General features: G+C 43.0%; 1 protein-coding gene across 2 annotated transcripts; it reads left to right on the top strand.

Annotated features, from left to right (window-relative positions):
- Nucleotides 1–26,775, top strand: OTUD4 (OTU deubiquitinase 4). Of its 2 annotated transcripts, none has more exons than XM_054172535.1 (21): nt 1–564; nt 2,085–2,168; nt 5,883–5,933; nt 6,732–6,778; nt 8,043–8,115; nt 8,537–8,618; nt 9,404–9,548; nt 11,369–11,426; nt 11,800–11,917; nt 12,152–12,216; nt 14,283–14,383; nt 15,360–15,484; nt 15,595–15,775; nt 16,802–16,967; nt 17,970–18,090; nt 20,035–20,090; nt 20,642–20,803; nt 21,327–21,465; nt 22,480–22,749; nt 23,794–23,834; nt 25,354–26,775. In XM_054172535.1, exons 1-21 carry the CDS (start codon nt 406–408, stop codon nt 26,578–26,580), a joined length of 3,471 nt encoding a protein of 1,156 aa, XP_054028510.1. In that variant the 5' UTR covers nt 1–405; the 3' UTR covers nt 26,581–26,775. The 2 variants fall into 2 exon arrangements, with proteins under 2 accessions (XP_054028510.1, XP_009895043.2); XM_009896741.2 differs by having other exon boundaries at nt 3–564; nt 20,642–20,728.
- The last annotated feature ends 137 nt before the right edge of the window (nt 26,776–26,912 follow it).

Here is a 26,912-nt window from a genome sequence, read left to right as displayed (position 1 = left end):
GTCCTTTCTCTTTTGTTTTCCGCCTGCCAGGCCGAGCTGCGGGAGCCGCCAGGAACCGCCGCCCCGAGGGAGAAGCGGCACCGGGACCTCGCCGGGGCCGTGTCTAGGAGCTGCCACCAGGCCCTCTGGAGAAGCGTAGAAGCGCCGGGTGTTACGGAGCTGGCAGTCCGGGCTGCGGAGTAAAAACTTTGCACTTTCTCTGCGGGATTCCCACATGCAAGTTGATAACGTGAGACCGGCTGCTTTCCCTTGTGCTGCTGCGTGTCCCTGGCGTGCTGCGGGGCAGCGCTGACCCCGCACCTGCTGTTGTTTCCTTTACCCGGCCCTGGAGCTGCTTGGAAGGTTTGCGGTGCCATGTGGGGCTAAGAGGGGTGCAGCGGCTCTCCACAGCGTGAGGCGGTAAACATGGAGGCGGCGTGCAGACCCGCCGGCGACGAGCAGAGCCAGCAGGGCATGGACGGCCCTGGGGACACCTCCATGGACTGCTACCTGCGATCTCAGGGCTTGTACAGAAAGAGAGTCGCCAAGGATGGCTCTTGCCTTTTCAGGGCCGTGGCCGAGCAGGTAACTGCTTACATAAAGCCACTTCGCATGAAAGCATGGGAAGTGGCTCTCATTAGTGGGTGATAATTAATGTTAAAATGCAGACAAGTATAGGTTAAGGCTACACAGTTCTGTGCCGAGGTGGGGGAGGAAACAAAGTGATCTTGCGTGTAAGACAAGTTCCGTGTGTGCAGCCTTATGTCGTCAAGAAATTGTTACCTGCTTTGACCTTCCACTGCCGCCTCCTCAGCCTTTTTTTTTTTCCGTGTAAGATTTGAACATTTGGGTACAACTGCTTTGTATGAGGCTCTTCAGGAAACGGAATGTAGTGGGAAGAGCTGAAAAGCGTTGTTCTTAGTTCCGTTAATGAGCTCACTCTAAAATGAGAGAAAGTGAGTAATTTATTTCAGTTCTTCCTGTTGAGTTCCCCTCCCCCATTTCGGTGTTACTGCTAAGGGAAAAAAAAGTGACAGCGTCATCTTGTCTTAAGTACAAACAAACAGCAGTGGGAGCTCTGGTGCTGCTGATTGTGGGAGCCCAGATTCCTCTGCTGATTATATACCCTTCACTCTTCTTCCCTTTTATTTAAAAAAAGGCACTTTATCCCCTCTAGAAGCTCAGGCAAGCAAACACTCTTGATCTGAAGTGAGGGGCTTTTATTTCAAGGGAATAAACAATGAGTATACATTGATATTCAGATGTTCTTAGGAACTATATATAGCTTTCTCCAACACTACAGTGTATATAGAACTTTTTTTCAAGGTGTTAATTACAAGTTTAACATCTGATTCTTACTTTATAAAAAGGAGGGTCTTTACCTCAGGCTTACTAGATATTTATCCACAAATTTGGCCTAATCTCTGTACTTGTCATGCACAAAAACCAAAGTGAGCTGAATTTGGAAGTGTTTTAAACTGAGGGCAGTGTTGTGAGGATAGTAAGAGAGGCTGCAACTTAAACTGATTGGAACTTCCCTACATTATAGTTAGGCTGCAGTTACATTAGAGGTAGTTCTGAACTGGTGATGAAAGTAATATTTTTCCAGTAGGGATTTGAACAGGAGGGAGAATGCAGGTGTCATATGAATTCCTGGCTTCCAAATTGGTATTTGGGCAACAGACCTACACCTTGTGAAGTCAAGAAAAAGTGAACCTGCACTCCCTTAGGTTTGGTTGGAGTTCCTTTGGATGATTCACTCTTGTTAGTAGTTGATTTCCTCATCCGCGCCTTATGTCTTCAGTTAACTGCAGTCCTTTGCAAAGGAGTTGGTTAGAGACAGACAACAAATGCTACTCACTTCATTCAGCAAATCCTCATAACACTGAATGTTTGAATTTAGTCAATCTGTGAATTCTCTGGTTACTTAATTTTTTCATTAAGCAGTTGAGATTCCACCTGCATAAGTGTGTTGTTACTCAATGAATATGCACTTTAAATATACTTAGTAATAAAACCAGAGTATTTCCAAGCTCGTATGGGCATGATTTGTGACTGTCATCAAAACTCCAAAGAGCAGTGTCACTGTCTTTCTTCCTTTGCAGGTGTTACACTCTCAGTCTCGGCATATTGATGTTAGGATGGCTTGTGTAGACTACCTTCGGAAAAATAGGGAGAAGTTTGAAGCAGTAAGTATTTCTGTTCTCTTTGTGAGCATTTAAACAAATGTTACTTCATTCCTTTCACCTTCCCAAGGTATATCTTGCTGTTTGTGACCCTGCTTATCACACCTGTACGTTCATTTTCGTAAGCCCGGAGAAAAACATGTATATTGCTTGAACTGGAGGGATCACAGAATCAACAAGATTGGAAGAGACCTCAAAGATCATCAAGTCCAACCTGTCACCACAGACCTCATGACTATTAAACCATGGCACCAAGTGCCACGTCCAGTCCCCTCTTGAACAACTCCAGGGACGGTGACTCCACCTCCCTGGGCAGCCCATTCCAATGGCTGACAACTCTCTCTGTAGAGAACTTTCTCCTCACCTCAACCCTAAACTTCCCCTGGTGCAGCTTGAGACTGTGTCCTCTTGTTCTGGTGCTGGTTGCCTGGGAGAGGAGACCAACCCCCTCCTGGCCACAACCACCCTTCAGGTAGTTGTAGAGAGCAATAAGGTCTCCCCTGAGCCTCCTCTTCTCCAGGCTAAGCAAGTCCAGCTCCCTCAGCTCTTCGTAGGGATTGTGCTTGAGGCCTCTCCCCAGCCTTGTTGCCCTTCTCTGGACATGTTCAAGAGTCTCAATGCCCTTCTTAAATTGAAGGGCCCAGAACTAGACACAGTACTCAAAGTGTGGCCTAACCAGTGCTGAATACAGGGGCACAATGACTTCCCTGCTTGTGCTGGCCACATTCTTCTTGATGCAGGTCAGGATGTGGGGTGAGTTGAGTTTTTAATGCTTACTAAAAAAAAACAACCCCAAACTTTCTTCAGCTTTAATAGTCTGTAGTAGAGCTACTGAAATCTGGGTTTTATTTCACTATAATGCCTATTTTAATGAAGGTCATAAAATGTTCATACTGTGCTTTTGAATTGCTTTTACAGTGTATAAGGGCTTTGATGGAGACTACTGAAATCTATTTCAGGGACTGCAATTTATTATGGATTGCCACTTTCCTTGTTTTCCTAAATATCTGTAGCAAAGTTCTCCATCAACTGTGAAATACTTAGATATTGATCTATATTTGGTCAATGTCATCAGTGTTAACACTAGACAATTTTTTTTTTTGGGTTATAAAAGAACAGTCATAAATAATGGTGCTCCTGTTTGTGTTGCAGGTGCTTTAGTGTATGTACCCTTTAACTGATTTCCAGGATAGCTGCAATGGGAGTATGTGTAAGCATTTATTAGTAGAAGATTATTACTCAGCTCTCTCTTCTTCTGTTCTAAATTCACTCAGACCCAAAATAAAAAGGCATAGAGATGAGAAGGATAGCAAGAAATAAAGGTGTGTGTGTGTTGGCTATAACTTTATACAGAGTGCCCTATGCTTTTAATGGGGGAGTTGTCAGGAATGAATGACATAAAATACAGTGAATCTCTCAGGGAAAATGCAGCTCTCAGTTGACTGTTTCCATCTTCCAGGACTGTTTGTTTCCAGTCCATCTGAAGACTCCCCAGTTGAGATCTCTTTCCCTTCTTTATTACATTTTTTTTCCCTGCTGCCTCTCTAATCCCTTTCTTTCTAGAGTTACCTTACTCACATCAGTATCTGCTTTTATACTTCTGTTTTCTTGTGGCATTCTGTGTTTTTGGAAATACAACCCTCCTTGACTCTAAGGGAGTGGTGTTTCACCTCTCTAGGTCCGGGATCTCAGCTAGGTAACTGCTTTGTCAGCCCTAGCAAGTTTTACTATCTTTTTCCCTCTCTGAACTCCCAGTCTCATTTTTCCCCTCAGACTTTATTCATAGAATGGTTTACTTTGGAAGGGACCTTAAAGATCATCTAGTTCCAAGCCCTCTGCCATGGATAGGGACACCTTCCACTAGACCAGGTTGCTTAAGGCCTCGTCCAACCTGGCCTGGAACACCTCCAGGGAAGGGGCCATTGATCCTAGTGATAGGAGCTCTCAACTATCCATCTTTGCTGTCCTTCTGAAAAGTATTTTTGGAAAAGTTCTTGTCATTTTTCAGAATAGGTGTTTCATGTGCAAGGTGGAGGTGTTTCATATCTCTCCTCATTTCCTGTTCCTATTCCCTTGGGTACCTTGTTTCAGCTCTGCTGATCTCCTTTGCTCCCCATACCTCTTACTATACTTTTGTGTTTTCCATCTGGAATATAGCATTAGCATACCTCTCTTAAAAACACCCCAAAACAACACAAACAGCAAATGCCCCTTTCCCTAGTCTCTTATTTCTGCTATTGACTCTGAGTAGTTATGCTTTACTGATGTGTTCTGGCTGTACTCCTTGAAGTTTGTCTTCTCTCTATTGTAACCATTTATGACTGGATTTCTCTCTGTCATTCTATTGGTACTGTTGTAACCAAAGTTTCAGGTGACTGTGTGTAACCATCATCTTCATTTTCATCCTCATCCTTTCTTGAAGTGTTGTCTTTTGTTGCTGTCATGTTCAGTCTCTTTTTTTAACTCTTCACTTTCCTATGACAGCTTTCTGTGTCCTATCTTTGGGCCATTTAATTTTGGCATACAAACCAACTTGTTTTATAATACTGTTTTACTGATCCATGTTTTATCTTCATACCTGATAGCTTCTGTCTGAATCAGAAATTTTGGGTGGATTTTTGATCTTTCTCATGAGCAACACTTCAGACAGGTGTTTAGGCTGGATGTTAGGAAGAAATTCTTCATAGAGTGATTGCCCATTGGAATGTGCTGCCTGGGGAGGTGGTGGAGTCCCCATCATTGGAGGTGTTTAGGAGGAGACTTGATGGGGTGCTTGGTGCCATGGTTTAGTTGATTAGATAGTGTTGGATGATAGGTTGGACATGATGGTCTTGAAGGTCTCTTCCAACCTGGTCTATTCTATTGTAAAATGGCTAAAGTAGGACTTTTAATCTCAGTGCTTCAGTTAGTTATTTCTTGCTACTTTCTTCACTCACAGGGGTTAAAAAACAGACCACCCAGCTTATAGCTTAAGTTCATAATGGGGAATTGCTTCCTTGCTTGGGCCTCTGTGGATCTTTATTTTAACTACTCATGGCAGTTGTCTACCACTTTTTTTAAATACAGCCTCTTTGTTGGCCAGCATGGCTGAAACAATTTAAATATGTCAAAATAAATGCAGCATCTTTCTCTCACCTTGACAAATGTGAATGTGGCCTCTTCATGCATATTGAGTGCAGCTGAAGGATTGCTTTCTTAACCTGGCCTATATAGTGCTGCCCAACTGTTTGCATCCTTGCAGTGCAAGTAGAGGCAGTGTTTGAAGTGCTACAGAGAAGAGGAAAAAGTGCTTTATGATTTCTTTATACTAGGCACTAAAGTGCTACAGAAATGTAGCTCCCATTTCTGGTTGTCCATTGCTGCCTGTTTGTTTTAACAAGGTACATGAATAAGCCCACACATGCTCTCCCCAGGGATGAGCACCTATTTGACAGCATCTTTGCTTTCAGGTTTCCCTTTTGGCTGCTGGATTTCTTTCTGGGTGTTTTTGATTTGGGTTGTGTAATACCTCAGAAGTTGTTTTAGGTTATTTTCTAGAATTCTGACCACTTACTCCCTCATTTCTAGGGCACTTTATACTTAGATTGCAATCTTTTAGAGGGCAGGATAGTCTTAAATTTCCAGTGGCACATTCCCATCGGTACAGTGGGTTAGAGGCTGGGGATTCCATGTGCTGTGCTAACAAAAATAACTATTGTTATTTGTTTTTAAATGCAGTTCATAGAGGGGCCATTTGAAGAGTATTTAAAATGTTTGGAAAATCCACAGGTATGTGCAATATGATGTATAACAGGAAGCAGGACCTTTGTGGAAGTTGATGGATAATTGGATTTCCCTTCCCCCCCCCACCCCACAAAATGTTTATGACTGAGTTTGATATCTTTGAGCTTCCCATTGGCCTCCTTGGTCACAAGAGCATATTTCTCACCCATGGTGAACTTGTCCATCAGTACTCCCAGGCCTTTGTGGCAGGTCAGCTCCTCACCTGCACTGGTGCAGGGGGTTATTCCTCTCCAGCCTGTCTAGATGTCACTGCATGGCAGCACAGCCTGACTGTGTGCCAGCCATTCCTTCTGGTTTGGTATCATCAGCAGGTTTGCTGAGGGTACAATCTGTCCCTTCATTCAGGTCACTGATGAAGATGTTGAACAAGATTAGACCCAGTACTGACCCTAGGAGAACACCATTAGCTATGAGGCCTCCAACTAGACTGCAATGCCGATCACAACCCTCTGAGCTGTGTTTTTCAGCCAGTTCTCAAACAATTTCCCTGTCCACTCATCTAACCCACACTTCCTAAAGTTCCCCATGAGGGTGTGATGGGAGAGTGTCAAAAGCTTTGCTTAAGTCCAGAGAGACAATATCCATTGCTCTCCTCTCATGCTTAGCCAGTCACACCATCATACTAATACAACCAAAGCGTCTCAGGTGAACTCCAGACTCAATGTTGACACATTTTGGACAATGATTTCTTGCATCTCTTGATCTACACATGAGGAAGTATAAGAATTGTGTGTTGGTGTGAATTTAATTTCTTTTTTTTTTTTTTTTCCTTTTTTAATGCAGGAATGGGTTGGACAAGTAGAAATAAGTGCCCTTTCTCTCATGTACAAGTAAGAAAAACCTTCAAGTAGTTCTGCTGAGATCAGTTCCGTTGTTTTGTTAATGGATCAGTTGGAATAGCAAAGATGGAATTGTGTGTTCTGGAGAACTGTAGTTCTCCAGAAAATTACAAATATGCTTTGAAAATTGAAGCTGTCAAGGTATTAAATAAAAACAGAGAAGCAAGCTTTGGAAATGACATTTAATCTGGGATTTGGAGAGGGGTTTGCAGTAATGTTATGCATCTCGCCTGCACAGCTTTGCGTTTTGTTAAGCTTCCTATCTTAATTCTTTTGGTTAACATTGCCTTTCTCCCTATTTCTTACTTCCTTTCCTCTCAGTTGCTTTTACTGAATTGTAGAAATGTTGTTACTGTTATTTTTTTAGTGGGTTTTTTAAAATTAAAACCCTGCACCTGTGAATATACTTAATTTTGCAACCCTGCTAAAGCTTCCTTGCATCAACCAGGAAGAAGCTGAAGTAAGCAACAGGTTGTTGAACAAAATTCAAAGGGAGGGTTATGGACAAAAGAAGATAATTAAAGTTAAGGCATGAAGGAGAGTAACTGTAGCAGCAAAACAGGTAGCAAATATTGATAGCCTTCTACTACAGGCATGATTTTCAGAAGTGCTGCAGACTTGGTTACAGTATCTGATCCTCAGGCAATGCTTGCTGATGGCCAGGCTGGCTTTTGGCATGCTTTGTAGCATGCTGTGGTAGCCGGGTCCCCATTTAGGTGCAGAAATGTTTTGTGGACCAGTCTGAGCACTTGAACGTGGTTTGGGAGGTAAGAATTGTTTCAGAGCAGGGCTGTTCTGTTAGCTGGCCTCTGTGCCCAAAAGGACTCTCTCTCACCTGTGATCAGTCTGCTAGTCCAGATTTACCCTGAGCCAATCGCTCACTTCATGGGAACTTAGCACTGTGTTCTTGTCTCTGGTCATAAATCCAACCTCCTCTGTTCTGGTGGGTTCCAGATGGCAGCCTAATGAATTTCTCTAGGGCTGGGAAGACATCATCTTTCTAGAGTGAACTCCAGAAAGTAGTGTCTGGAAATTTGTTTTTCCTGTGCACGCTGGGCCAGCACATCTTGTTCTAGGATATTTTTTTTCATAGAAGTAAGCCCTTTTTGACCAGTAAGTGTTGCACTAATCTTTGAGGGGTGGTCTTTTTCACTTGGTGTTTTCTGTGCTTATGTGTGTTCCCTGCACTGAAGTGTTCCAGTTTTTACTGATCACTAATTTTGAAATGTATTCTTAACCATGACTTTTTTCTCAGGAAAGACTTCATAATATACCGGGAACCAAATGCTTCTCCTTCACATGTAACTGAAAATGGCTTTTCTGACAAGGTAAGCAATGTGGCTATTGTGAAAGGCTGACTTAAGACTGTTGTGTAAAAAGCAAGTGAATCTTGCCATCCAGCACAATGAAACGTTCTGAGAGTTCAGTTTTACACATCTGTATGTAGTTAAGGTCTCCATGAACACCTGTAGCACCTGTTTTCAAGCAGATGTCTTTGGGGTGTGGTATATCTTTCCTGGTAATCTAAAATTCTGCAAAAATCAATTTACAAGTTCTAACTCACATAGCTGCCCCTGCCTTAAATTCTTCTTGACTTCCATCCTTTTTGATCTGCTGAACACTTTGATTATTCTGTTGATACTGAGAGGTAACAGGGGACATTGGTACATAACTACTTAAAAAGGTAGCGCTCATATGAAAAATCAAGTGAGATGCAAACCCTAAAATATCTGTGTGTTTTTTTAATAGGTATTGCTGTGCTTCTCAAATGGAAACCACTATGATATTGTTTATCCCATAGAGTATTCAGAAAAGGCTGCTCTGTGCCAGTGTAAGTATTATGTTGGTCAGTTAAAAGCACTTATTTTTACCAAAAACCTTAAAATGATCACCATCAGGTTTCAGGAAAAAGCTGTGTACAAAACCATCTTGTAGTCAGTTTTCAGTAGCTCAGTTTACCATTTGATTTGTCAATGACTCTGCTTTTTGCAAGAGCATCAGGTGCTACTCATGTCCTGGTTCTCCTCAAATCAGAGTGTACCAAGAGAAGGCTTTTCTGCCTCCTAGAATCTGGGTGGTCTAATGTAAACTCTTGGTGTACTTACAATGTCTTGCATTGTCTTTGGTCAGCATTCTGGTTTTACTTTTTTTTTTTTTTTAATTTCAGGCTATCTTAAACTAATTGCCTGTGTTGAAATTATCCTTGCATGTGTAAATTGTCACAGAAATTAAGGAGGCTGCATGTGCAGAAGATAACTGAGTGTGTGGATTGCTGCCACCTTTACTAGATTGCAGAAATGCCCAAAGGTCCTAATCAGGTTTGATAGATCACTGTGACAGTCCCTTACAAGTATTCTAGCACTTCATGAAATCTCTGCCTATGTGCAGAGTTACAGGGATAGATTTCCCTGTTAAGAGACCAAATTTCTAGTAGTTTCATGCACACCCATGAAACCATAGTAGCTGCAGCTGGTTTTCCCTTTATCAGTTAACACATCAAAATGTTTACTTGCTTTGATTGCAGTAATTTGAAGTGCACTTGTAATGGTGGCACAAAATTTCATTTACCTTGTAATTTATTTTGCCCCTCCACTTTGTCCTCCTCCTCTTCCCCAGCTCTGCTGTATGAGTTGCTTTATGAGAAAGTATTTGATACAGATGTGAAGAAAATCATAGCAGAACTAAGTGCTGTTGGTGCAACAGATGACAGTAATGGCAGCAGTGAAGTATCTGCTTCAGATTCAGATGATGACAACTGCAGGTAAATGGCATTTAAAAGCTGATGGAAGATGCCTGGGAGCAATACATGCTAAACAAGCTTTCTGAATTTGTGGTGTTAGTGGAATCTAACAGGGTTGAAAAACTTCACAAACTATGAAGAAAAGAAAGACAAAGATGTAAGTTTTGAGCTATGAAAGAATGAAAAGTGTAATCTTCACTGTACCTAAGGACAGGGCTCTGGTTCCTCTGTTTTTGTTGCAGTCTATCTTTGGGTCTTTTTCCATATGGAGTATTGCCATTGCAGTATGTCCCTCTTCCTGTTCAAAACAGCAGAATGCCCTGGGAGAGCTGTCAGTGTGCCAGCCTGGCACGGTAAATTCCGTGAGAATTGGCTCGCTCTTGCAGCTGAGTAGAGTTACAGGAATCTAATCCAACTTGTGTTGGTTCCACATCTGGGGGCTGAAATGCCTGCTTGAGATGTAGCTGATGGAGAAATACAGCTACAGCTTGCTTTATTTTGTTCCTTGATCACTGTACAGTGATGTTTGTGGGTTTGTGTTCCTTTTGCTGGCTCTGGATGCTCCAGCTAGCTCTGAGATTTTGACCTACTGAAGCTTTTAGCACAGTAAGTCTTTCCCAGTGCCATATTTGCATTTACATACTGACAGTTTTTCTTCTGTTTAGGACTGTTCTTAAAGCCCTGGCTTGTGTGAAATTCCATTCAAGCCATAGAAATGATGCTACATTAGTGCACCACATCCCCCCTTCCCAATGAACATCATTAAAACCCTTTCTGGGAGCTCTGCTGCAGTGTGGCGGAAGAAATTCTTTGAGATGTCAAAGAGCTGAGATTTTTATCTCAAGCTGAAAACAGCAGTCAGGAAGGTTTTGGATATCACCACAGAAAGCAAACCCAAGTTCTGGGAAAAGAATTAGCTTCCTTTCTTGTTTGGAAAACAAACAAACAAACAAAAAACCTAACCTAGGGAACATTTCCAATTAAAAGACAGAATATGTCTGCCTCAGGGAACAATTAGTGTAGTTAAATGTCAGAGGGTGGAAACCTTTCTGGGTTTGGAGCTTTCCTGGGCTTCATATGCAGTAGCATTGGTCTGGGTCTTTGGGATTCATAAGAACATATACTGATAGCCTCCACAGCACCTTTGTAAATGAAGATCATGTACTCAGCTGAGACATCAGACTCCATGTTTTTGATTTAAACCATATGTCTTGTGACGCGAGAGCCAGCCTGTGTGACTTTTCACCTAGTTAGCCCAAATTACAAAGGCTTTGTGTTTATAAAGTCTGAAACTGTTTTTGCCTGTCTTAAAGTTGGCTTCAGCTTATTTCATTACCTAGCTTTCCAAAATCTCATTTGCATTTTCTAAGTGTGAACTTTTTCGTGGTGTTGTTATTAAATGTAGCAGTTCCATTTATTTTGGGGAGAAGTTAATGCTGACAGTTGCTTACAGCTGCTGTAGGGGGAAAAAATAAGTTGGTTTTTTTTTTTTCTCCATGGAAAGAAATTTTTCCAGTGATGTCAGGTGTAGAAAATAAGAGCAGAGTGCCTGATTCCAATTAACAGTGGTTTTTGGGTTTGAGCTGTGGGAGGTTTTTATGTCTGCTTTTGCTATCTTGTGTAGTTGCAAAAATAACAGGGGGAATTTTTTATTTCCTTTGCCTTCCCTGCCTCTTAATCTCTTTAGAGATTAAGGTACTTTGTGGTATGCTTATTGTGGGGAAAACAAAATGCAAGGAGTGGTAATTTCGGTATTTTTATCCACTTCCAAGATGTTTCTTACCTGATTTCCAGGCCTTATTAGTATTCTGTCACCACAACTCCCTTTTGTCCTTTTGCAGAAGTAAAGCTGCTACAGTTAGTGATATGAATGGATTGAAGTCTCCTTCTGACAACAAGGTATTTACATGTTAAGATTTATTTCATTTCTAGTAACTCCTACTCTGCTCTACTTTTCAGTGTCTGGAGAGAATCTTTAATTTTCCTAGCCTGTAATAGGAGTTCTGGTTTCTTTGCAGTGTAGTGTTTGCTTTTGAAGTGCCAAAACGTGGATAGTGTCCTTTTGAGTGCTCTTTAGTTCATAATTTTCTTCTGGTCCAGAACACCACTGAATTATTAATACTATTATTCTTTTTTCCAAGCTCTGTATGTATTTTCAGCTTCTTTATGTTTGAGTTTAAAGCTTGAGCAGTGTAATTGGGAAAAAAAAAATGGAAGACTGTGTGCATCTTTATATAATTGAACACTTAGCACTTTGTTCTGTTTCATATAGCACCTTAAGAGCAACGGGAATCCTACCTTGTTGGTCTTACCTAAAAAAGTTCTGAAATCACTCAATCCATCAGTTTACAGAAATGTTGAGTATGATGTCTGGCTCCAATCCAAGCTGGGTAAGTAACTCACTCACTAAAAGTTCCAAACTTTACAAGCTGATGTATGAAATGAAGCCTTTTTGAAGAGCAGCGATGCAAATGACAGTTTGGGTTTAAGCAGTTGTCTTCCTCACGTGGGTCCATGTGCAGATTTAGGGCCTGAACTTCTGATGTGCATTTTTCCTGCATTAAGAAAGTAATCCTTTTATTATGTCTGAAACTAACAATGTGTTGCTGCTAATGTATTTACAGATCAGCAAAAGCAAGATTTTTCTATTGCTGCTGGCATGCAATACTCAGTTGGAGATAAATGTAAAGTAAGTAGTACAGAGTGAGAGTTCACAGAGATATTACTGTTTTGCTCAAGGTGCCACTTGTCTCTTTTTTGTTAACAGTTCTGATATATAATGGCTGCCTTCTAAGTATTCAATCTTCAAATGCAGATATGCTCATTGTTGCATTGGTGGTGGTGCTCATGACTTGGGGCATACATATAGAAAAGGCATGCAGTAGAACATCTGGTCAATGCAATTAGAAAGCCAGTTGGGTTAACTTTTAAGAGTGTATTTCAGAAGGTGACTGTAATCCTCAGTGTTAAGTGTGTAAGTAAGTTTTTGTGCAGCCTTGCCTCCCTGGTGAGTCTGTGCTCAATGTTGTAGGGTGCTTGCCTCTGTGTGAGAAGTATTTAGGGCTGTGTACTTGGTGCAGGCCAAGCTTCTGGTGAGCTGTGATTGGGTAGGTTTACACTGGACATTAGGAAAAACTTCTTCAGGGAAAGAGTGGTCAGGCATTGGAACAGGCTGCCCAGGGAGGTGGTTGAGTCACCAACCCTGGATGTGTTTAAAGGCCATTCAGATATGATGCTTGGGGATGTGCTTTAGGGGTGAGCCTTGCAGAGTAGGGTTACTGGTTGGAATTGGTGATCCTGAGGGTCTATTCCAACATGAATGTTTGTGTGATTCTGTAAGCTAGCAGGTTGTTCCCCTGATGTGCAGAAGTGCAATGCAGATCTGTTGGATAAACCAATCATTACCTCCTTGGCATCTTTTGCTGAGGGCTGCAATTGCTTTGTCACACTGCTGCACGAGGAAGTGTTTGTGTGTACAGATGCAGAGCGATGAATGAAATGTTAGAGCTTTCTGTCAGAAGGGCTGTTCTCTGGAGAGACCAAAACCAACCTGGTAGCTCCATGTCTGTATGTTCAGCTCTGGAGATAATGGTTACTGTTTGCAAATTGGCTTTGTTCTAAACTCCAGTACTTACAAGTAATGAAATACAGCAATCTATTTTATATTTACCAGGAGAATTGTAGGCTGTGGAATGTCAGTCAGACAAATGACACCATCATAGAATCAATAAGGTTGGAAAAGACCTCAGAGATCATCATCATATCTGAACAACTTTGTTTTGGTTCTTTTTTTTTTTCTTTCCAAGAAATACCTTCAGAAGTGATTGGTGTTGATTATGTTCTTAATGAAACTAACCTCCAGCCTAAACCTCCCCTGGTGCAGCTTGAGACTGTGTCCTCTTGTTCTGGTGCTGGTTGCCTGGGAGAAGAGACCAATCTCTGCTTGTCTACAACCTCCCTTCAGGTAGTTGTAGACAGCAATAAGTTCTCCCCTGAGCTTCCTCTTCTCCAGGCTAAGCAACCCCAGCTTCCCTCAGCCTCTCCTCATAGGGCTGTGTTCCAAGCCCCTCACCAACTTTGTTGCCCTTCTCTGGACATGTTCCACCAAGTCAACCTCCTTCCAAAACTGAGGGCCCCAGAACTGGACACAGGACTCGAGGTGTGGCCAAACCAGGGAGGTTAGGAAGAAATTCTACACAGAGAGTGATTGCCCATTGGAATGGGCTGCCTGGCGAGGTGGTGGAGTCACCATCATTGGGGGTGTTTAGGAGGAGAATTGATAGGGTGCTTGGTTGCATGGTTTAGTTGATTAGGTGGTGTTGGATGATAGGTTGGGCACAATGATCTTGAAGGTCTCTTCCAACCTGGTTTATTCTATTCTAAATTTCACTGAAGATTAGTAATGGATTTTTTTTTTTCTCCACATGGGGTTTTAACAAAGAAAAGCTGTGGGTCATATTCTAAGAGCTAAAGCTGGAAAAAGGTTACTTTTTAGCTTCGTTGTGTGGTTCTGAGAGCCATCTTTCATTAAGTTAAGCTTTCTGGTTTGGGGATTGGTTTTGAATAGTGGTGTAATTTCTTTTTGGAGAAGCCATATGGATCAAAAGCTTTTTATACATGTACTAAATTCTCTGATGGTTTTATTTGGTTGCCCAGACAAAGGTCTGGTTTTGACATTGCTGAGAGTCGTGTCCTCTCACTGTCTTCTTTTGAAATCAATGCACTGTTGTTTTCCCTCCTTCCTTTTCCTCGTAGGTGCGCTTAGACCATAATGGGAAATTTTACAACGCCCATATCCAAGAAGTCTGTTCAGAGAATGGGCCAGTTGTTGTGTTTGTAGAAGAGCTTGGAGCAAAGTAAGTGCTTAATCTCTTTGGGAAGAGTGGCAGTCCGAACCTTGGTTATGGGATTATTGCTTCAGTTCAGAGTACATTTCGGTCCCTGAGGGGTATCTGCTCTTCCACTTCAAGCAGTGCTACCGCAGAATTGTTAGAAACAAACATCACTGAACTGGGGAAAAAAAAAAAGGGGTTCTGCATTAGTTAGTTCAGACATTTAGTGCTAAATGGCCTGAATATTACTTGCAGAGTGAAACAGGGGGCTGTGGGGTTTTTGTGTTGTGTTGCTTGGCTGTTTTGTGGTTTGGTGGGGTTTTTTTTTGTGGGGGGAGAAGGTGGTTTGGGACATCTTGAGCTCTGCTGTAAGTTCTGCAGCTCTTCTGTAAATGAGGGAAGGAGAAAGCTACTCATTAATCTCAGGTGATGTCTTTCTGTAAACCAAAGAATACCGTTATCTGAAGATGGTCTTGTGATTTGTTTCCTTTCTAAACTGAGATTTCACCTCATTGGGACTGTCCATTAGAGCCTGGAATCCTGTCCTTTTACATAATGTAAACAGTTGCCTTGCTATCCTACAGCACCCACAATTAAAAACACAATTAGTTGCTCTGGATTACAAACCACCAATAAAATGTTTTGGTTTTTTTTTTTCATCCTGATACCTATTGCAGTGTTTGTGATAAGTTTCTGTGGGTATATCACTTTGTGATCATTCTCCTTTTCTGTCTGCCCTGCAGACATTGTAATACTTCACAAACAGTGGATCCTTCCTTACTGGATAAGTTTGCATTGACTTATCAGAGAGTTGTTACCAAAAAAAACCACACATGGGAAATGTTTGTCATACACATTGCTGGAATGTAATCACACAGAACAAAGGACTTGGAATGCAGTATTCTCAAGAATGGAAAGATCCCTTAGTCTCAGTAAAGATATAGTATTGATTCATGCAAGCTCCAGTCTGATCATTAAGATATAATTCCCTGTTTTGTAGGCATGCTGTCTCACTGAAGAGCCTTAAACCTCTTCCACAGGCCTCTCCTATGGAGGGCTGGAACACTGTGCCAGGGAAGAAGATGAAAAAGTTTTTCCCAACCTGGGGGCAGAATGCTCAGCCTGGTAGGACTGTACCTGTCTTTGTGTGGCAGAATCTTTGTTGTCAGGTGTTTGCCTCAAAGAGCTTGATAAAGGGTTAAAAAACCCTCTCTGTTTTCATGTCTTCATCATAGATGCAGATTGCAGAGGGCCAAAGAATCAGAGCAAGTCAATAAAACCCCAGCCAGCACTACCTCCTCGACTTCAGCATACTGTGGGAACCAGGCAGCATCAGTTCTCATGTTCTGGACCCCAACCTCATCAGACCTCAACGGAGCAAAAAGCTCCAGGCAGGAATCCTTCCCAAACTGTAAGGTAAAAATGCCAGTAATATCTTCCTGAACTTGAACTCTAGTCAAGTTCTTGGAGCCCAGGTGGCTGCTTCAGATGCTTCCAACATGCTCTTTTGAAATAGGTTGCCATTGGAATCTTCTGAAGTGTTTCAAGTCCTTGAGAGCACAGTCAAGCACAGAAGAACATGTATTATTTTTTATTTTATTTTATTTCTACACTTTATTCAAAATTGCTGCCATCATGAGCTGCCATTTATTGTCCTGCATGGCAGCATCTCCCCTGGAAGCACCATACTCCATTCTCTACTTTCTTCTTGGAAAGTGGATGTTGTTGAGTGAAGTAATGTTGCACGTAGCACTTCTTGGGCGTTACTGAGATTCTCCCTTAGCTTCTACAGAACCTGCCATAGAGACCTGCTTCATGTTATGGCTGATCCCTTGAAGGAGTCTGAGAACAGTGTTCTGCCTGCTTTTGGTGGTAGTGATTTCTGGATTCAGTGTGCTACAGCACAGTTTCTGTTCTCGTAATTGCTGCTTGTTTTCTAGCCTGTCTAAAAGGCTGTTCTGTACTTGGCTACAAACCCAAACTCTTCATGGTCTCTGTCTCTCTTCTGTCACTTCTATATCAAAATTCCTTGTGGAATAAATGGGGCTGTGGTGCCACGTGCAACATTTTAAAGGCATTTTTCTTCCACCTTTAACCTAAGTACATGAGTATCCTAAAGTATTCAGCTGAGTAATTCAGAAGGCTGAAACAGTGATGTTAACTTTGTGTAGTGATTTGCCAGGCATTGGAAATTGGCTTGTGTTTTCTCTTGTTGGATTTATAGAAGTCTTCCTCAGCTTTCTCTTGCGTGTTCACAGATAGCAGATGGGTTTGGTTTGTCCTCAGCTGGTACAGAGATGGGTTAGATCACTTGATGTGGGCATGTGGTTTTAACCTATGATCTAATAATGACTATGTATCTTAAGGTCTTTCAGAATTGTATTGAGATGAGTAAATCATCAACAATATCCTTTCTTTCCCTGCCTTAAATTTCCTCTACAGAAAACCAGAGCGGGAGAGGAGTGAGGACCTGAACCCTGGCAGCAGGGACTGCAACTACTTTGGCCTGTCCCCAGAGGAACGCAGGGAGAAACAAGCTATAGAAGAATCTCGTTCACTTTATGAGATCCAGCAGAGGGATGAGCAAGCTTTCCCTGCTCTTTCCAATGTAAGCTTTTTGGCACTGTAATTCATAATGTGCTTTTTCACACTCGTCCTTGAACTTTTAATTAGCAACTGATGTTTTGCTGCCCTTGCATTACAATACAATGTAAAAGTGAAGGACATTTTCTTCACACTCAATTTGTACTGGAAACATGTCAATCTATCAAGACAAGACATATAGTAGTTTCCCCTGGGACCAATTAATGTCCACCATACACTCCTCTTTGTGCATGGAAATACAGTAGATGTGAGCTTCTGTAGCCATGAGCTTCTTGGTTCATGTTCCTGCTGTCTTTGGAAGGCTTTCCAGTTACTCAAATGTCATCTTGTATGCTGGGATCAAACCTACAGGTGAAGACAGAACTTGCTGTGAAGTTTAACTTAGCTGACAAATAGCTCAGTGAAGTGTCACTGTGGTGCTGTACTTGGTATCAGAGGTGGCTAGGTGATTGCTTCTGATCTGGTTCACAACCAGCCTGTTTTATTTAGAAGTGACTTTTCTTAGCCTAAGAACTTAACTGGTGTGAGAACTTGCCTGGTGTTAGAAGCGATGCAAATTCTTTGTTAGACCTGCTCTCTTCCTGGTGTGGAGCTGAGCTGGCTTCAAAGGACTGAACAGTGTCTAAGGGAAGAATGTAGCCTTTGGATTTTGAGAGATTTTTCTATTGATGCAGTTTTTCAAGAGAATGGATTGGAATCTCAGTACATCCAGGGAGTGGAAAGAGCTGCTGTCCAGAGAGGTGTGTTCTAGAGACAGGAGAGCCTTGTCTGAGTGAAGCAGGCTTTATTTGGGGTGTAAACATGAATGCTTTAAAAGACACTTTGTAAAATGTAGCAATGAAGGAGAGAGGGTGAATCTGACACTGCTGGAGGCTGCTCCCCCTGCCCTTCCTGCCTGTCACAGAGGTCAATGTCATGAGTGTGTAGCAGTCGAGTATCAGATGATGGCAGGGTCATCAGACTTGTTAAAAAAAATTCTTATTTCTGTTTTTATAAACTCTTTTAGAATCAGTCAGTCTGTCAGGCTGCTACACAGACTGTGGATAACTTAAACCAGAAAAAGCTCTCAAATAATGAGAGAAGAAATAGCAAGTGGACAGCGGAGGTGGAAGAGCAGAAGGAAAAAGGTAAGAAAAAATAATGTTTAGATTAAGGCCTTTATTTTGTTTGCTTGCTTTTATTGCCAGCCTCAGAAATTGTTCAGGATGGGGCATCTGGTTAAGCAATGAGGGGAAAATTGTAAGTAACAGTGCCAAGCTAAGCCAGGCTTAAGGCAGCAAAGGTGTGGTTTGGGAAGGAAGTGCATATTTTCCTGCTTTGTGAATGAGGCTGAGAGAGCAGGCTCCTGGCTGGGATTTTTGTAGTAAATGACAATAGTAATGAGAGAAAGAAAAAGACTTAGCAGAGGGACCCTAAATTACATCCTGTTGAAATTCTAGTGAGTGTGGCAGAAAGTGCCAGTGGGAGCAGCATTAAGATGCTTACTGAAGTCAGCTGAGAGAACAGCAGGTAAAAAATGTTGTGTGGCATGCTTGAGAGTTAGCATAGGGTGGCACAGAAAGAGGGGAGAAAATGGCATACAGAAGAGCTGGAATGCCCTCCCCGTTTACAGGAGAAAGAGCTGTCACATGGGCAAAATATTTTAGCTTTTCTCCCTCCCACAATCTGGTAGAACACTCTTTAGCTTCTCTTCACTGACTCTTAAGCATTTCCTCTTCTGTGAGGAAGTAGAACGTGGTAGTAATCAATGGAAGCTGTAGCTGTCAGGAGGACAGCTGTGAGGACCTGTCTCTGCTAAATGCAGCTGGCAGTGGTTTCATTTTTGTGTGTTTGTGTCCTGCCAGCTTTGCCATAACTAAACCCTGAATTTGTTCTTGCCTGCTTCCACTTTTTTTTTTTCCCCCCCTGACTAAATAAAATCCTAACTCTTTAGCCTCCTCCTGGACATTGTTCTTTGCTCTGTGCAATGACAGTGAAGGCATGTTGTACTTCAGCCCCTCTTACAGCAGGCAGTGCCTTCTTGAGTGGTCTCACAGGGACTGATGTTACTTATGTTTCATTCTCCAAACATCTGAAAACGTAACCTTGAGAACTTGTTTCATCTTCAGTGCCAAAAGGAATGTTCACATAGAGAAAGCTCTTTACTCGGTGCCATGATAGATGTTGCTGAAGTGCATGGCATGTGCAGCCTCCTCTGGCTTTTGTGGCGCCCTGGATCGCGTTGCCCCTTCTGAAACTGGGTTACAAATGCAATGGGAATAAACCCTACGTTCTTCTGAGTGGTTCGAGGTTCCAACTGGTGCTCCAGGAATTGGCAGGAGTTCTCATAATCAATATTGTTTTAACAGATATTGGTGTCTGCCTGTGGTGATGCATACACTAAGCACATATCTATTTAGTGGCTACTATTGAAGTGTATGAATTTGATTGCCAAGCAGTGCTGGCCAGAGTGGGACATATGCTAGAATGTGAATAACTTGTACAGGTCTTACTATATGCAGGTTACATTTCTCAACAGCATCTCCCCCTCAGGAGTTTGCTGGTGCTTGAGAAATTAAACTTCCTGCATCAGTCTGAAAACTTGCTGGATCTTTTGTACCGCTGAAAGCTTCTAAACTGATCTTTTACTCCCTCGAAAGCAGACATGACTTTAAGCTTCTGTGATTTTAACACTTGAGTATGGAAATGCAAATCAAAACATTTTTCACTTCAAGCAAAGTGCAAACTTTTTGCTTTTTCATTAGGAGGTGTTACAGGATGAATTACACATGTTCAAAGAGACAGCTACATTTATTTCCTGCTTCCCTCTGGCATCACTGAGAGCTTAATCAACATCAGTAAAGAACTCTTGCATAGTTTTGAAAACCCAGGTTGAAGTAGCTGCTCTGGTACTGCCCTAACAACTGTTTGTTCTAGGATGCTTTGATTAAAAATTGAATTTTAAGTTTTCTGAAGTAATATGTGCTGAGGTAGGCTTTGTTTTGAAGGTTTAACTTTGGAAAGACAAACTTTTAACTGGCTTAAGTTGTGATAGCCATCAGTGGTGTAATGGTTATGTCTTGGTGTTACAGAGTCAAATTCCAGGCAGATCCACTTAAGTCAGAAGCTTGAGCCAAATTCATCTGAGGTAATCTTAAAGAAAAGACCAAAATTTTTTTTTTCTAATGTTCTTGCTTCTCTGATACATGATTAGCAGAGCAATAGCTGCCTTTAAAGCTGTGATTGCTGCTGCTGCTGCTTTACAGCTTTCAGTAAAATACTTCTAAGATTGGAAGCTTGTGTTGCTGTCAGCTTTCCTCAGCCCCTGTCACCCCTACTTATACTCTCTCTGCAGTCTGAGTTCTCAGATCTGGGCTATTGAGAGCACTCATGAATCTGGATTTGTAATTGCTTAGTACAGTCTGTACTGTCAGTATAATGGGACCACAGGAGATTGGATATTTACTAATAGCTATTGTGCTAACAGACCACGATCTCTGAAGTTCAGCGAAGATTTGTGGCTTCTTGTTGGCTTTTAACCTTTGCTGTCCTTTCCATGAGCAAAATGTTACACTAGTGCAATAGTGACTGGGTGCTTAGCCCACTTTGTATGTAGAGTGGTTGAACATCTTTGAATGCCTCTTTGATAAGTACAGCTGCTTATTGGACTAGCTGTGTCTGTTTCTAACTTTGCTTTAGAAGAGTAGTCAAGATGAGAGTTACCCAAAAGCTTCATCTCCTGTGGAACAAGTAAAAACAGAATCTCCTCCGGTTCTTGCCGAGCAAGTAAGAAATGTTTGTTTGATTTCAAAGTTTTCCAGTCAGGAGACTTCAGACAAAGGGGAGCTTCGTCACAGCCACGTATGTATTGCAATGCTGGCTTTGAATTACCTAGTCATTGCTGTGGTGGTAATGCAGAAATGTCCAGTTTACAGTTAGGAATCTGATGTCCAGTGTAAAGAATGTGACAGCAAAGTAAAAGCATATCCTTTTTCTTCTGAGAGGGGTTATTTCAACCTTTCTGCTAAGACCTGAAGTGAAAAGTATGGTTATTCTTCCCCTTTTTTCAGGTTTCTCCAACTTACTGGTAGGTGTTGGTGAGGGAGGGTTTTTGTGTGGGTGGGAAATACTTCAATGGAGGTGGAGGTGGTTATAGCAATGAGGGCTGTCTATGCTACATGGTGGTTAGAGCTCAGTGCAGAGTCCTTCAGAGAGTCTCAGATCTCTTACCTACACAGCCTGATGTCTTAGTGTGTTGCTGTGGTGATGGTGGTAGGCTGGATTATGCTGAGTCATCAAACCTTTTTTGGTAGAAGTCAGACTCTTTAGGGGTCACCAACAATGGTGATTTAGAATAATTTCCTGTGACTTCTTGTTTTTACAGAATTTGACAGAGTGTTTACCAAGTGTAACTCCAACACCCTCACCAGTCTTCTCTGAGGTGCATTTACCTCCAGCAGTGCCTTCTGTACCAGCCATTGTGCCAGCTTGGCCAAGCGAGCCAGCAACTTATGGACCAGCAGGTTTGCAGAAACTCCTAACCCTGAAATATACTTTGTCTTGCTGAGTTGAAGATGCCTCCAGGAGATTGTTTCATGTAACTTCACATTCCACAGGCATTAAGCAACAGCAATATAGTTTCTTACTGCTGAAAGCTAATGAGAGCTCTGGTAGATCTTTGGTTGCCTGTGTGTGCAATTTGCTTTACTCCCTATCTAAGGGTGGAAGAGAGATCTGTTTTCAATGCTGCTTTTTTGTCTCAGTGGGATAGCATGTTTTGAGAGGGGTTGTTCTGAGGGTCTGCTGAAGTTAGAACATGCTGGCAGCATGGTGAAGCTTGATACGTGTTTGTGCTCTGTGTCCCATGTAATAGGCTTATTGATTCACTAAGGACTCAGCTCAGGTCTAGCATGTCTGGAACTAATGAGATCCATCTGGGCCTGAACTGCAAAGCCAGCATAATGGTTTTTTCTGTGCTGTGTGTATCTTCTGGTAGATGCAATTAACTTAGACTCAGTATTGCACTGTTAAGGTTCTGTAGAAGAAGCAGCTTTCAAATCAGCATCCTATATTCCCATGACACAGTGATAATCCTGTCGTGCTTGACCACAGCTGTGACAGAGGAGGCATTGCCCAGTTAATCTGAGCTCAGGTTCAGAGGTGACTGTAAATGACTAGTGAGAGTGAGAGCTGCAAAGATTCACGTAAAAGTTTGTTCCCCCTTCCTCCCTCTTTTCCCTCCTTCCTGGATAGATCCCTTCTAGTATTCAAAATATGAAACAGAAATAGAGGAAGGGTGTAACCATTTCTGGAAAGCTTGACTTGTTCCACTGTTTCTGAAAGCTATTCTCAGCATTTAGCCACCTCTGCTGTTTGTCACATCCTGACCCAAGAATTCCCTCCTATGTCTTCCTGAGTGCTGTGCCTTTTTTGTTCCCCTTTTCTCCTGTCTTTTGGAACTTGCTTTCCCACTGTCATTTTCTTTGATTGTCTATAGCTGAGAGAGATACATTTATATATATTTTCCCCCCACCTAGGTATTCCAGCTCAAATACCTGCTTCTACACTGATGCCAGCCCCAGCAGCAGGACCTGACTCTATTGTGTCACAGGCTCAGGTAACATCTGCTCCAGTTGCTGGAGTTCCTGTGTCACTACAAGCAGTTAACCAGCCTGTAATGCCTTTGCCTCAGACTCTGAATCCTTATCAGGATCCACTATACCCTGGATTCCCTCTTAGTGAAAAGGGAGAAAGAGCCATTGCACCCTCTTACTCCCTGTGCAATACTGGGGAAGACTTGCCTAAAGGTGAGAAGCTAAAAGAAGGTCTGGGGTTTGTTCTGTTTTTCCTGTAGATAAAGATCACTTCCTTGGTTAATCTGTGGTTGTTAATCTGTGTCAAAAGATCTAGATGTCATCCTGTGATTTAAGGTGTGGGAGGGAATACTGAAGAGTGGAACTCTTCAGTCTGTACTGCTAACATTGCCATTCTTCTCAGTGGCTACACCTGCAGTTCTGATCATTTTGTGGTTCTCAGCTTGAAGTTTTGTAAATGTAAAGGATTTTCTTTGCTGGAATCCCTTCCTTGTACGGTAACAGGTTTTATTCTTGTAATCAGAAGCTTGGAAATTGCACAGCATTTCTTTAACAGCCTGGGAAAATACAGGTTTTGGCATCCTATTACTATGGAACATGCCCCTAAAGAACATAGCATGTTTGCTGTTTGTTTACTGAGCTCTTTGAGGTGCTTGGTGCCGTTGTTTAGGTGGGTTGGATTGGTTGGTGGGTTGGACGCGATGATCTTGAAGGTCCCTTTCCCCCCTCCTTTCCCCCCTCCTTTCCCCCCTCCTTTCCCCCCTCCTTTCCCCCCTCCTTTCCCCCCTCCTTTCCCCCCTCCTTTCCCCCCTCCTTTCCCCCCTCCTTTCCCCCCTCCTTTCCCCCCTCCTTTCCCCCCTCCTTTCCCCCCTCCTTTCCCCCCTCCTTTCCCCCCTCCTTTCCCCCCTCCTTTCCCCCCTCCTTTCCCCCCTCCTTTCCCCCCTCCTTTCCCCCCTCCTTTCCCCCCTCCTTTCCCCCCTCCTTTCCCCCCTCCTTTCCCCCCTCCTTTCCCCCCTCCTTTCCCCCCTCCTTTCCCCCCTCCTTTCCCCCCTCCTTTCCCCCCTCCTTTCCCCCCTCCTCAGTTGTGGGGGAACAGGAAACAACCAACCAACCCCAAGCCAAATCGAACAGCACCTTAGTATCACTCCTCCTCTGCTGAAATGGAACTTCATGCAGGAATTAACATTTTAATTCTCTCTTTTTGTCAGATAAATGTAATAGTTGAGATCTTCATGGATTTTTTTTTTTCCTCCCTAGATAAGAACATTCTTAGATTTTTCTTCAATCTTGGTGTGAAGGTAACTCTTCAAACTTTTATAAGTTTTTTTGTTGGCTTGTTCTATCATAAATTGTGCTTGTCCTTGGTAGTACTGAGAGTGCTGAAGTTTAGTTGCTGCAGCTGCATTCAAGTCCCTCTTTAAATTTGAAATACATTTTTTTTTTTTGTCTTCAGTTAACTGGGATCCCAGCAGTGGTTCCCATTGCACTTCCAGTCTGCAGAAATAAGTTTTCCCTCAACAGTGATAACAAAGCTGGCTTTCCAGCTGTGGCTATACAGTCAGCAGATTGTGCTTTACAAACCCCCAGGTAACTGATGAGAGTTTGAAGGTGCATTTTTGAAAGCAGGGAACAGGAAGAGAAGAGGCCTCTGCCCCTGTTTGGCTGCTGGCACAGCCATTGCAGTACACACCCTGTGGATGCTCTCCTGAGTAACTTAGACACCTGTCCTCAGGATAAGGACAGCAGCATTTTCATCTTTTAAGTATTACAACAGCAGCTGTGTGTGTGGTTGGGGAAGAGGCTCACCCAACAAAGGCACCATTTACCATTCCTCAATAAGGACTACTGGTTTGCTTGGTTTCTCCTCTAGCTTCTGCACATTAAAATGCTCCTTATTTCTTCTCCTTCTGGCAGGCAATTTACTTGGGAAAAGGTGCTTAGTCTAGATGACTTTAGCCATTAGTAATTTTCTTCAGTGTCCATGCATAGAAAGGGGAACATTTGGCACAGTGTACAAAGTAAATTTAGATTTGATAACTGTGTGCCTAATGCAAGTGTCTGCTTAATAGAAATCCATAAGTCATTAGCAAGTGCCAGTGCAGTGTGTTTAAACAGCGCTGGCTTCCTAAGCCCTCTCTCCCTGCTGGTGCTTTCTATCATTTGGGATCGAGTCTGTCGTTTTGGTGCTTCAGCGCCATCTACTGGTCAAAGTAGTTGCGCTCCTCAGCTGGTGACCCAAGGGAGAGCTGGGAACTACTTCCGCGTTACTCTGTGCACCGCTGTGGTACCAGATGATGCCATGCTCTTACCCACACCCTTCCAGCTGCTTGTTCAGACTGAACTCACTAGTTCCTGTTGGGTTAGCTTCTACAAATGGATCAGACAAGACCATGCCAGGTTTTGAGCTCTGCCCTCTATCCACTCCAGTGTTTTCTTAAATGCTCTGTGCCTCTAGCAGCCTTCATGGTGTTCTATATGGCCCAGAACAAGTTTTATGTGGCATGTTGTGTTCAACACAACCTCCAGGTTGCTAAAGCTTGACTTCACAGCACCATGTCTTTAAATGAACTGTATACAAATTGTCACCAAGTTTTCTTAGTGGTCCTAACCGTTGCCCATTGCAACTGCATTTGGAGGGGGATCAAAAAAAGGGTAACAACATCCAAGAGTTCCAGATATGTGGGATGAAGGGCAGTGACTGTAAACAAAATGAACCTTTACCTGCTCTAATTGTTTCAAAATGGTGAATGACTTGTGTGGTTAGATCTGTCTGAACATTCAAAAGACCAAACACTTGTTTTTATCCCTGTCTTGCAGGCATACAGCTGTCCCATGTGGGCACCCCATTCCTACTTGTACCCCCTGCACCAGGCCTATTTAGCTGCTTGCAGGATGTATCCGAACATGTCCCTTCCCATGTACCCACACAATGCTTGGTTCCAGGAGGCTCCGGCTCAGAGTGACGGTGAAACTGCACGGACAAACAGGCACTTCCCTGTTCCCAGTGAGGCCAGACCCAATGGTCAGATCCCACAGGTTGACAGCAGAGCTGCGTCACTGCCTCTGATGATACCTACAGCTCAGGTGTCGGAAAGTCAAGGACAGGTCTGTGTGGAATCGGAGAATCCAGTGCAAGCTCTTCATGCCAACTATGAGGAGTCCCTGAGAGGAAAAAATATGTTCCCACAGACCCCCTTTGGACACAACCACTTTCTAGGAGCTGTTCCAATAGCACCTCCTTTCTTCCCTCACTTTTGGTATGGGTACCCAGTTCAGGGCTTCATTGACAATTCAGCAGCAAGACCTAATGTAGTCCTGTCACCGGAGGACAAAGAGGCAGCAGCCAACGCTGTGGTGAACATGTATGTGGCGAAAGAATGTGTCCCTCCAGTTCCTGTGGTGAACTGTGCAGAGCAGCTTCCGAAGGTTGGCAGCAGCTCGAACACCATGCCTTTCCCTGTGGCTGGAGCAAGCAGTGAATGCAGTGCCCCAAAAGAAGCTTCAGCCAGGGCACCTCAGTTGGAGCACACTTGTCCTTCTGCTAAGCAAAAACCAGCTGGCCAGCAGAATCGTTCTCCACTAACACAGGGGACTGAGAAGCAGACAGCAGTGCCCAACACTCCTCCCCTGGCAGCAGAGCCACCTAAAAATGAACTGAAACACAGCATTTGCAGTCGTAAGGACAAGACTGACAAAGGCAGAGATTGCAGGGGCATGGGCAGTCTGCAGGCAGAGAGCAGGGTGCAGAGAGCTCGGGAGGAGAGCTCAGAAGATGAGAGTGAAGTCTCCGATATGCTGAGGAGTGGCAGATCCAAGCAGTTCTACAACCAGACTTATGGAGGAGGCAGAAGGCCTCGACTTGAGTGGGGCTATTCCAGCAGGGGAGGATACCAGTTCCAAAGGAACGAGGAGGCCTGGAAAGGGCCACCCAGCAGAAGCAGAGATGACGGCCACCAGTATCAGCGAAACTTCAGAGGGAGGCCGTACAGGAATGACAGGAGAAGGGCAACACTGGGAGATAATCAGAGGGGGCATCAAGCATAGAAGGGAGGGAGAATGAAAACTTTTACAATACAGGAAATCATTTGAAGTAGCAGTTTAAAATCTTAAATCTTTTTTTTAGTAACGTTCATGGCTACGTTTAACTTTCGGCAAGACAAGACTAGGAGGATGTGAGCACCTGCCCTCTGGTTTGGAGGATTCTAGAGTGAGTTTGGCTTAGTGGTTTTTTTTCCTCAATGTCAACTTAGAAAAAAAATACAATAGAGGTTTAGTGTTTGGTGATGTTTGGGTTTTTTTTCCCCTCAAAGGTTTTGAGTTTGTGATAGAGGATGGCGATGTCCGTATCCTAGGGACAATTAAGAGCATTTGACATG

The sequence above is a fragment of the Dryobates pubescens genome, chromosome 24 (assembly GCF_014839835.1).
Source record: "Dryobates pubescens isolate bDryPub1 chromosome 24, bDryPub1.pri, whole genome shotgun sequence".
NCBI classification, from domain to species: domain Eukaryota; kingdom Metazoa; phylum Chordata; class Aves; order Piciformes; family Picidae; genus Dryobates; species Dryobates pubescens.
This window is presented reverse-complemented; position numbering and strand designations above follow the sequence as displayed.